This window comes from the organism of the source record quoted next (assembly GCF_019968985.1).
Source record: "MAG: Porospora cf. gigantea B chromosome Unknown PgB_NODE_142_length_34352_cov_116.861, whole genome shotgun sequence".
Classification (NCBI taxonomy): Eukaryota; Apicomplexa; class Conoidasida; order Eugregarinorida; family Porosporidae; genus Porospora; species Porospora cf. gigantea B.
In genome coordinates, this window is record NW_027178676.1 from 23,705 (window position 1) to 34,352 (window position 10,648).

The 10,648-nt window shown below is 52.5% G+C and overlaps 7 protein-coding genes across 8 annotated transcripts; 4 read left to right on the forward strand and 3 right to left on the reverse strand.

Annotated features, from left to right (window-relative positions):
- Positions 1-211: 211 nt before the first annotated feature.
- Positions 212-1,354, forward strand: KVP17_002394 (uncharacterized protein; the record flags this gene model as incomplete). The annotated part of the gene is made up of 1 exon (XM_068518610.1): positions 212-1,354. One exon carries the CDS (start codon positions 212-214, stop codon positions 1,352-1,354), a length of 1,143 nt encoding a protein of 380 aa, XP_068378630.1.
- Positions 1,355-1,407: 53 nt separating this feature from the next.
- On the forward strand, positions 1,408-3,222 carry KVP17_002399 (uncharacterized protein; the record flags this gene model as incomplete). The annotated part of the gene is made up of 1 exon (XM_068518618.1): positions 1,408-3,222. One exon carries the CDS (start codon positions 1,408-1,410, stop codon positions 3,220-3,222), a length of 1,815 nt encoding a protein of 604 aa, XP_068378638.1.
- A 250-nt stretch (positions 3,223-3,472) lies between these two features.
- Positions 3,473-5,177, forward strand: KVP17_002403 (uncharacterized protein; the record flags this gene model as incomplete). Its single annotated transcript, XM_068518624.1, has 2 exons — positions 3,473-4,788; positions 4,829-5,177. 2 exons carry the CDS (start codon positions 3,473-3,475, stop codon positions 5,175-5,177), a joined length of 1,665 nt encoding a protein of 554 aa, XP_068378644.1.
- A 106-nt stretch (positions 5,178-5,283) lies between these two features.
- Positions 5,284-6,059, reverse strand: KVP17_002382 (uncharacterized protein; the record flags this gene model as incomplete). Its single annotated transcript, XM_068518594.1, has 2 exons — positions 5,284-5,601; positions 5,643-6,059. 2 exons carry the CDS (start codon positions 6,057-6,059, stop codon positions 5,284-5,286), a joined length of 735 nt encoding a protein of 244 aa, XP_068378614.1.
- Positions 6,060-6,103: 44 nt separating this feature from the next.
- KVP17_002390 (uncharacterized protein) lies at positions 6,104-6,619 on the reverse strand (the record flags this gene model as incomplete). Its single annotated transcript, XM_068518605.1, has 1 exon — positions 6,104-6,619. One exon carries the CDS (start codon positions 6,617-6,619, stop codon positions 6,104-6,106), a length of 516 nt encoding a protein of 171 aa, XP_068378625.1.
- A 1,541-nt stretch (positions 6,620-8,160) lies between these two features.
- On the reverse strand, positions 8,161-9,477 carry KVP17_002396 (uncharacterized protein; the record flags this gene model as incomplete). Its single annotated transcript, XM_068518612.1, has 1 exon — positions 8,161-9,477. The coding sequence occupies one exon, from the start codon at positions 9,475-9,477 to the stop codon at positions 8,161-8,163; it is 1,317 nt and encodes a 438-aa protein (XP_068378632.1).
- Positions 9,478-9,605: 128 nt separating this feature from the next.
- KVP17_002400 (uncharacterized protein) lies at positions 9,606-10,544 on the forward strand (the record flags this gene model as incomplete). Of its 2 annotated transcripts, XM_068518619.1 has the most annotated exons (3): positions 9,606-9,776; positions 9,819-10,016; positions 10,056-10,544. In XM_068518619.1, 3 exons carry the CDS (start codon positions 9,606-9,608, stop codon positions 10,542-10,544), a joined length of 858 nt encoding a protein of 285 aa, XP_068378639.1. The 2 variants fall into 2 exon arrangements, with proteins under 2 accessions (XP_068378639.1, XP_068378640.1); XM_068518620.1 differs by lacking the exons at positions 9,606-9,776; positions 9,819-10,016.
- Between the last annotated feature and the right edge of the window lie 104 nt (positions 10,545-10,648).

Consider the following 10,648-nt stretch of genomic DNA (forward strand, 5'->3'; position numbering starts at 1 on the left):
GGGTTTGAGAGAATCAGGGCAAAATCGACGTGGCAAGTTGATTTTTTGATGTCGACTCTTCCTATTCTGAACGCGAGAAGAGTTTTTACAGCTTTCTTTCCCCGCTGTCTATGTAACAGTTGGTTGTGGTTTCACTAGGCCAAGGAGTGCTGGGTCGCGATTTGTGCAAGAGCTTTCACCGGCGTAATTCGTGCAATTTTAGTCCGATGTGATGAGCGCTTGGCAGAACGAGAACCTAGTTGTGCTGTCGCGGTTGGCTGCCGCTTTTCCTTCTGTTGATTCCGCTGACGTGGAGACTGTAGTGCGTACAAACAGGTTCGATTTCCCACGTTGCTGCCAGGAGCTTCTATCATTCTTTCCAAACGATTGTGTGGATGAGCAGGTAAGACAGGTGGCCGAGGAAATGAATGGTCTCGTAACCCCTTACAACAATCCGATCGACGGCGTCTTTGACAATATTATGGGATCAAATTATGAGGAAATCCGGAACGCTGTAGATACTGTAATGTATGAGAAGTTTGGGGACATTGACAATGATTTACTTCGGTCCAGGCTCTTGCGACTTGCCTCCAAGATATATGTAAACTGGGTTGTAGAGGACACCGTCCCAACGAAAGACGTTGCCCTTGAGATGGCACTTAAGTTGATGCACACCCGTGTCAATCCTAATCCTGATCCATCAAAAGAAGCGACCGTTAACTGCAACAACCGCCCTGTGCGGTATACCAAATCCCCGCGCCAAAGAAGAATGAGCGACGAGAAATACGTCCCACCGGACAAAAAGCTCCAAAGATTCAAATGGCCGAATCATTTTAACGCCGGTCAGTTTGTCATGGAGGATTGTCCATCCTTTTCCCTATTTGAAAGAGCCCGGGAAACCCTAGAGCGGTGTGCGTCTAATGATCTCATCAACCACACGCGGGCAAGGGAGGCGATGCTGAAGCGGAGAAGAGATGTCGAGCTGGAGGTGTTCAAGTTGAACAACAGTCGGCATAATGACCGCCGAGGGCCGTTGTCTGAGGTTCTCCAGACTCACATCAATCCGACTTCAGACGAGATGTGCCTACATATAGACTTGCACGGACTGTCTACGGATCTTGCGGTTCACACCCTGCTTGAGCATTTGAAGCTTTTGTACCAGCAGGCTGTGACAGTGGAGGGCGCTAAGCGCGCTCGCCGTCGCTGCTGTCCGCTGTTGATTCATTGTGGGGCTGGAAACCATTCTCGAGACGGCCGGAGCCCCCTCGCACACAGCGTCCGCCGATTTATTTGCTACTCTGGAGTGCGGTGGGCGTACTCACGTCCCAAGGGTGTGTTTGTGGTTGATATTCTGTCGTGTGGCAAGATAGTTTGACAGTTCACATTTCCTAGCGAAAACATGGGAGCACACTTTCGCAGATTCGCGAAATGCGCCAACTTCTCTCTTCGATCTTAATCCTAGCGTCCGCACAGACTGCTACGCTATCATTGAACGCCTCTTGCATCGCCTCATCACGGGTGACGCCTACCTTCGCCTACAACGGCGATGCCGAGGATATGTTCGCCTTCCTCTTGGACAACGAAAACAGATGCCCACCTGGCGCATTGGTAATGAAAAAAAGCGCCCTAGGAACAGAAATCGGATGCATAACCCAATCCAACGGCGACCCCGCCACGTGTGGTTCTGGATGCAATGTGCGCATTCCGTGGTGGATTGATCCGAAGCCGCTGGGTGAACAGGATTGTCAGGGTCCTGATTGGTTGAAGGTTGACCTAAATGCAGTGAAAGAGCGCTTCCTAGGTCAGAAGAACACTGCTTGCTACGACGCCCTCTACTTTGGGAATACTGACCTTACCGTTTGCGAGCAGGACTTGTACCCCACCACTCAACCGTTGGGCCATGTATGTCTGGACGCATCGACGGCCATCGGCTCCACATCGACCTCGGCGACTGGCGCTAACATATGGTCCGCGGTTCTTCACGCAAAGGCCACTGGTCTCTGTGCAGCAAACGCCGAGATTGCCGTAAAACAAGATGCCGTCACCACGACCATCGGATGTGTCTCTGATGACACGCAAATCGGAACCAACTGCTCAGGAACCTGCCCGACGAATGCAGATTACTACTTCGACGAAGCCAGCCTCCAAAGCTATCGTTGCATGGACACAGACTTCGTCTTAGTTGACTTCTCAAACATTTGGCAGTCGCATGCCGGCTATCACAACCTCAGTTGCTACGATGCTCTCTCCACGGATACCCAAGCTGACATCGACACTTACTGTGGAACCAATCCGTTTGGGCTAACGAGTACCACAAGCATCGGACCAGGTTTGGATGAGGGCTGCGTCACAAACCTTGGCCTCCAGGGCAACCTGCAAGTGTTCAACAACTCTGAGCACATTTGGGGTCTCGCCCTCCTCGTCGACACCAATTGTCCAGTCGTCGGGGTCAATGTCGATGCCCGCGGCATCGCCATTGCTGGATGCTTGGGAGATCCTGCGCAGGTCAGCACTGATTGTACCGGCGCGTGCCCCACTGACTCGCGTTACATCAAGAGTGCCGCAATGTTCGAGCAGTACGGATGTGAAGGCACCGGCTTCCGCACATTCAATCGGGAAGTCCTGCGGGACAGCTACCATCACGGAAGCAAGACGTCGAACTGCTACACCGCCCTCAACAGCGGGGATAACGACGCCCTCCGTGCCGTGTGCGGTGAGCCACTCTCCACCACCTTCACCACGACACCCGATCCTAACGAGAGCACCACCACAGGAGCAGGTGGCGGCGGTGGCATCGGTGGCGGCGCCGTGGCTGGTATTGTCAGCAGCGCGGGGTTAGCGGGCATTCTGGGCTTCCTCCTGTGTGGGTACTGCTTCGCCGCCAAAGGCGGTGAGGAAGAAGACGACGAGCCAGCGTTTGATGAGGAGGCGTTCGACGAGGAGGTTTCAGGCTTCGGCGACGACGCAGTGGATGGCGCCGCTCTGCTTGGCGCCGGTGTTGCTGGAGGTGCTGCCGGAGCTGCTGCTGGAGCTGCTGGAGGTGCCGGCGATGGCTCTGATGGCGCAGGTGGTGTCGGTGGTGCGGGTGCAGGTGGTGTCGGCGGTGCTGGAGCAGGTGGTGCTGACGACGGGTCCATTGACTCCCAAGGGCGCCGCAAGTCTAACTACGAGTACCCTCCCTCAGGCCCCTTCGAAATCTATTATCCGCCAGCGCAGCCCCAGATTGCATACCCTGACAAGTGACTGTGTACATGATTAATCGAAACAGCAAACAGCCTCATCTTAACTAACACGGCGTTATGAGGGTCCCTTTCCGATTGTCTTCCTTTTCCAATCATTCTACAATGTTCCACATGATTCCCACCCCACTTTATTGAATAATCCTTCCGCCGTGACGCATGGACGTTAATCAAGCCTCCTGCCAAAGCGCCGATGAAATGTCACGCTCCAACAGACGCTCCAACCAACGATAAGATCGGATGCACCTTTTCGCATGTTACCTCTTCTCCTATTCGCCCCTGCCATTGGTTTCGACGCACTTGACCAGCAGTGCTTTGCGGCCAGCGACATATCGCCAATGGCTTTCAGAGGGGCTGTCGACGATGCAATGGCGTTTCTCCTTCGTTATGGCTTTTTGTGCTCAAAGCCTGCAGTCCACATTGACCAATTCCACACATCAATTGGCTGCGCAGTCGAGGCCGCTAAACAAGTGCCTTGTCAAGGCGAGTGTTCAGTTAGCCACAAATACTTCGCTACTCCGAAAGAGTTGCGTGATGGGTGTAGAGGCTGGCTCCACGTAAGCGTGAATGCGCTCCGCCAGCGGTTTACTGGCAAAACGACCGACGAGTGCTACTTGGCGCTGATGGACGGCGCCTATGTCGACGAGAAGTGCGATCTACCAAGCCTCCCTAAACAACCTATCGGCGGCCACTGCTTCGGGGAACAAGGCGCAACACTCGTAGAGATGGGTCCCCGAGCGGATATCTGGGCGTTGCTGCTGAAGGTACACATGCTGCGAAGCTGCGGAGACACGACCCAGTATGCCATTAGCGTGACCGACAAGAACGCGCAGATCGGCTGCGTGGAGGATATTAACGTACCAGGAAGAAACTGCCATGGGTCGTGTCCCACCAACACGTTGTACCACCGAAACCTCTCATTGGCCGCCCTTCCCTGTCAGGGACAGGACTGGTTGCTGGTATCGGTTTCCCCAGTTCATGCCAGCCACAGGGGAAATCATAACATCGACTGTTACGAGGCACTCAGCCACAACGACACCGCCGCTGTTCGGGAATACTGCGGGCCGGTAGATGCCGTCGAACCTTTGGCAGCAGCTGATTCTCTCACCGTTTCCGACCTGAAGCCAAAATGTACTCTTCTGGACAATGTTGAGGTCACCATTGTGGCCTCGCAGCCTCAAGACATCTTTGCCTTGGCTCTGCAAGCCGCTGGAGGGTGTCCAGGTTCTGATGTCGCCGTCAATATCACGGCCGGAGTGGGTATCGCCGGTTGCCTGAAGGACTCCAATAAATTGGTGGGGCCCCAGAGCTGTACGGGCAGCTGCCCAGTGCGCAGCAACTACTTCAGAGACCCCGACATACTACACAGACTCGGCTGTCAGGGAGAAGCGCTCATTGTGGACTCTTCCAAGGTGCTAGATCGGCACACCGGCCTCAAAACTCCACAATGTTACCAAGCTCTGGTGTCCGGTACCAACGAGCAAGTATTGTCCTTCTGTGGCCCCAGCGGACTTACGTTTGTCAACAACGATAAGGGCGTTCTGCAAACCACAGATCTACCCGCCTCTCAGTGAGTCCCACATACACGATTTTTATCTCATACGTCCCAGATCCACCGCCAGATCCTCAACCAGAAGTCCGGCTGGAGAGTCATTTCGAATCGGAATCATCGTGTTGGTGAGTTTCCTCTTCGTGGCATTCGTGATTTTGACCATCGCCGTGTTCTGGCACGGGTGTGGTGGAGCAGTGCAAGATGAAAAGGACGCCTATGATGAGTCGGAGGTGGATCCAAATGATTCTGCAGTCTTGGCTTTTGAAGTCGAATCGCATGAGGTGCTCGAAGAGGGTGGATCCTTCCGAGATGAGGAGCCCTCCGCGATCGAGAGCTCCAGCGCAGGAGTACCGAGCGCGATGGCGTATCCCTTAGCATTCACAATTATGAATGTGAAACAGAGCTGATCACGTCATTGAAGTTGAAAGACATGAATATTAAAGATCGCCAACGCCCGAGACATTGTACTTCACTCATTCAGAATCCACAGCATCCGTTGCCGTTCTCGCGTTTCTAATCCAGCATGGGCCCCATAGCGTCGGTCACCGTTCTCTCGCGGCTTCTAGGAGATTTTTTTTCGGTCAACTTCTTCTGCCAAAAGAGCAAGTCACCTCTCATTAGCAAACGCGGAATCCTGGATACCAGTTGATACCCGTGGTGGCCTATGAAGTTCATATGGGCAGTGTTCAAGTTGTTCGTGTGGAGCCGAATCTCTTCATACCCCTTTTCAATGGCTACGTTCTCAATAGCGAGCAGCAGACGAGAGCCGACTCGCATTCGGCGGCACTCAGGAAGGACAACCAGCCGTAGAAGCTGGCCGCTGCTGGGTGTCTGGGACGATGTTGTGTGGGTACCAAATGATTAGACCTTACAGTTCTGGACGGCGCGATGCCCGCACAGCCGACGATGCGGGTTCCTTTGGGTCCGGTCATCTCAGCTACCCAGAAGGAGGAGGCTCCGGCATAAGACTTCTCTATCGACATCAGGTCAGGACAATTGTACAGAATGTAGGCTCGCATCTCGTAGTAAGCCCGAACGAACAAGTACAGCAAGAAAAGGCACGACATCGCTACCACCTTTCGAAAAGCGCCCGTAAAGAGATAGCCGAGAAGAGTCAGCACTGCGAAGTCAGTCAGGTGCTGAGCCACGTAATACTGGACTGCAGGCAGGGACAGGCCACGAAAGTGACTGAAGCACATGCTGCGAACTGCCTCGCCATCCTTAGGGTCGAATGGTCTGAGAACGGGCTGGGGCAAATCCACAGAGACTTGGTTGATAATTTTCCGCATTTTTGCTGTAATTTAACCACATTTACCATTTGAAGGCGACTTCCTCATACACTCGGTTCCGCGTTGTGCTGCGCTTCCATAAAACCCACTAGCAGGTTATCCGCGTCATAAATCGTGGCATACTTCTGCAAGAAGTTATTTCCTATGACCAGCAGAGGTCCTCGTGGCGGAGGCACATCCATCGGAATCAGGCCAAGCATGCAGTGACGTTCACGCTTGGGCCCACCGTCCTTCCTCTCATTCCCACCTTTCTTTTCCTTCTCATTCCCACCTTTCTTCTTCTTCAGGGTGTCGATTGTTTCCTTGTCCTTCAAAGTGTCAATCTCGACGACGTAGTCATCGGGAGACATGTCAAACACAACCGATCGGCCAGCGATGTCGCGCATAACGAATTGAAACACAGGTAGTTTGTGTTTGTTGGAGCAGTCCTCCTTGACGTCCAGCCTTTCCGACAACGCAGAGACTAAGATCGAGGGAGCCGTCATAAGCGAGCTCCCAGTGTCGACTGCAGCGCGACATCCGACACCTCGTTCAAGTTTCTCAGCTTCATGATCCATCATCTCTTGTATAATCTTCCTGTGGAAAATATAGTTGCTATTTTATCGCAGTTTAATTGTCAATAATTATATTTAAATATATTTTTTATGTACCTGATTGATGGCTCCTCCTCCAAATCGTCCTGCTTAAAACGGTCAGGTGGAATAACCGCTGCCTGACTGAAGGGTACGAGGCCCTTGAGTTCCACCGACTGGCCAGGTGCACCCTTCTTCCCTCTTTCGTGACGTGGTTTCGCCTGACAAGCTTCTACGGGTTTCCCTCCAATCATGATGGCGCTGATAGAGACTTCCCAATAATTAGTGTTGACCACAGGGATCCAAATTGGGTAGTGGTTGGGATTCACAAATCTGGAATCAAATCATGGGAGATGTTGGCGAGCCACATACCGAGTGTCCACCGCCCCTAGCGAAATCGAACCCGCGTGATGGCTGCTGTTCGACATGAAGAAAAATAGGATCGTCCTCTTTAGCAGCTTTTGATGTCGAATGTTGAAGAGGATGGGCAGCTCTTTGGGAGAGTTGGGCGGACTGAGGCCCACGAGGCCGTCTGGTTTCCCAGACATTAGCGCGACTTACCAAACGGCATTCTTCCAAAAGGTACGACGGACATCTCAAGAGCTCGACCGAACCGCTGGCCCACGATGCTGTCAAGGGGTCAACATGCTTAGTAACCACAGACTTGCCTCAAACTGCCAAACTGGACTGTGTCCACCCCGTGACTGACGAAGCAGGCACCCGTCCCATACTGGATCAGTTCTTGGGAGTTCTCGATGTCAGAAAATGTCGTTGACGTTTTTTCGTTGAACTCTGCGACGAAGATAGAATGAAGTCACTTGTGAAGAGCAACTAACAGCAGCATCTTACTGGAGTGCGGTTCACAGCCTCCGACGACGCATTTTACAGATGGGGTCCACAACATGGAGGAACCCGTGTCGAACTGAGTGGCGCGGCGGAGGAACTCTCACAACGACAATAAAATCCTGAACTGGCGTTCCCAATCCCAGCCAGCCGAAAAACTGAGGGAAACATCAAATGGTACTCAATACTACTACTAATGGTTGAGGTCCCACCTGACTGTTGTTGTAGTTCAAAAGCAGATCGTGGGTTGATGGGTGGAAGTTGTATTTTCTCTGCATAAATCCCGAGTGAGACGGAAGGTCCATGGGGAACCGATGGAGAGGGATTGTCGTCGCGGGAGTGTGGAATAAGTCACTGTTGAGTCGACTCAAAAGAACCGAGCTGTGACGTTTGTAGTCAGCAATGGCCAAGCAAAGACGAGCCAACAGAAAAAGGATCAGCATTGCGGTATCGTTACCAAAATTCCGTTTCACAATCAACAGGGCCTCTTGAGTTTTCCAACTTGATGACGCCCAATTCTGTGGAAGGTGCCCTTGCGAGGAAGTGTGACTTTCAGAGCGCCACATTTGGGTGAGAAATCCCCAGCATCGACGTGTCGATGGCTCCCATGAACCACTCCGCCCTCTGCTGAAAAGTGGGTAACGCAGCGAGTAACAACGAAAATTAAGCAGTAGCATAGCAGTTCTTCACTGCGAGACATCTCGCGAGGACCCAGCTTGCGACCCAGCTTGCGAGGACCCAGCTTGCGACACATCTCGAGAGGACCCAGCTTTCGGCTCGTGGCATAGAAGCTCTTTCACTGCAGCGTAGTCAACGGGACTGTCTTCTACGACGTGAGCAATACTTCTGTGTCCTCTTGAGGATGGGAATGACAAGGATGTACGAATGTCTGCGACCATAGCAATGATTTCGTCAGGGGTAGACCGTTTCCTTGGATCGGACCGGAGCATATCCAGTATGAGAAAAATGATGCATCGGCGAGCGTCCCTACTATTCACTGTTGCTTGCAGACGGGGCACAATAGCGGCGCAGACGTCTTTAAACACAGACTTGTACTTGAAATCGAAATTGCCGCCTGGGCACAGCAGCTCAACCAGACTTATACCCAGGCTCCAGACATCTGAAGCGAACGTCACGAACCTGCTCTCTGCAGGAATCACTTGCGTCTCCGGTGCGGCATATAAGAGGCTTCCAGCGAAGTTTGGCTGCGGATAGGCCTCGAATAGGGGGGAGATGCTCAGGTCGAAGTCGATGAGCCGAACCCGGCCGTTTTTTTCCACCGTCAGGTTCGCAGGTTTGACATCCCTATGGATGATGTTTTTTCGGCGCAGTTCCTTCAGGCCCTCGGCCGCTCGCGCAGCTACGTTCAGGAGTAGATCGATTGGCATTCTTGTTTCAAAGATGTAATCATCAAGGCATTTGCCACCGTCATCCTGTAAAAAATTGTAGTCGACGCTTGATCCCGAATCGGTGACGAAAACGGGTCCCCAGTTGCGTAAGAGGACATCGCTGTCGCCTTCTTCCATTGTGTGATGCAGCTCCGCTTGGGCTTTTCTAGTCATTGAAGCGGCTTCCGCGCGTACTTCCTCGACGGTCTGGTAGCGGAGTTTCTTCTTGATGGCAGGCTCCGCCAAGGGGATACGTATGGTCTTCCGAACGAATGGCTTTGAACTAGAACCGCACCGGTAAACTTCTTTGATTAGACGGCGGCCAGCCAGCAGTGTCTCTACCGTCGACTTCTTGACGCGCAGCTCCTTCACAGGGGGGATTGGTTTGAGGTGAGATGAAAGAGTCAGAGAGGCAAGGTGTTGTGAAACACTCTTCATATCACAAGTTGGAACGAGAAGAGCGCGTTCCGGGGTCCTCAACATGTCGATATCTGGTAGAACTGTCAGCGGTTCTCTCTTCAGCGTACTAATGGCACCGCACGTCGGATTGAGCACTGATCCGATCAAAGTGGTCAGATTGCTGGGGAGGGGAGGTACTACCAGATCGACTCGCATTCACTCGATATTCGTCAAAAAATTCGTCTCATCGCGCAGTTTGTGAGTGGGGGAAAACCAGCTCACTTCGAACTCCCCAACTTGTCGAGACTCACTGGAGAGTCGAATTCTAATATATGCCTTTATGCATGAAGCCATCAGGACGTTGGCTAACGCCCTTGACAAAGCATTGCTCGGCTTACACCGGGTCCACTCTTCAGCGACGTGAGTCAGCTCTTAGCCATTACGTACACTGCTTTTTCATACGACTAACGCACTGCAGAAAGGTTTTGGGTTCCGAGGGGCTGCAGGAGAAAAAAGTAGGCTTCGCCTGCTTATGCTTGGTTGTAACTCCGTAGCAGGCGTTCATAGGGCCCGCAATTGAAATTCTTCTGGATGAGGAGGGTCCCGTATCTGCTGTGGAGGTTCTCGCCGAGGGAGTATCCCAGGAGTTCTCTTTGGCAAGCAGTCAGCTTGAAAGATGTCTGAGTGAGGTGGTGGAGAAGCTAGTGGTTTCGGAACAAAAAAATCATTCTGACGCAAGGGAAAGAGAAGAGATGGTGAGGGCGGTATTGGTTTCCCAGATTATTTTTTCCCAGATGGAGAAGTTCACTGACCTGGAGCAGGAACTGGCACTCATTAGCCAGCAGAATGTGCAATTGAAAACTCTGGCCTACCGTTTGGAGGAAGACTTAGGTGCCACTGAAGCAGCGCTTCAACTGGCTGAGACGGAAATGAGCGAAAGGACAGCCGAAGGAACTGAAGATACTTGTTCTGAAGAAAATCCTCTCTTGGATTTCTTAAAGAAATCGCTTACTCCTACGTGCGTCACCCAGCTGGTGGAGGACATCGAGGCGCTGCCCTTAGACCACGCCCTCTCGCCAGCCACACGACGACGATTGGTTGCGAGGCTGAGGTCACGCAAGATGGTTAGAAGGCTGAGACAACACGCTCTATACAGTGAGATATCGACCACTCCCAGAGGAATCGAGGAGGTAAGCTTTGCTGCTGCTTCTTACAAAGTGCCAGGAGCAGTCACCGGAAATAAATGTCAAACAACTGAGTCCTGCGGTTATCAAGGGCTGTAAGTTGTCTGTTTGTTTCTTGCTTATGTTTCCCCCAGCACTCACACAAGTAGTGTCTCAAGCCCAGTCGCTTTTATCTGGCGCTTACGACCTCCTGTCCCACAGGA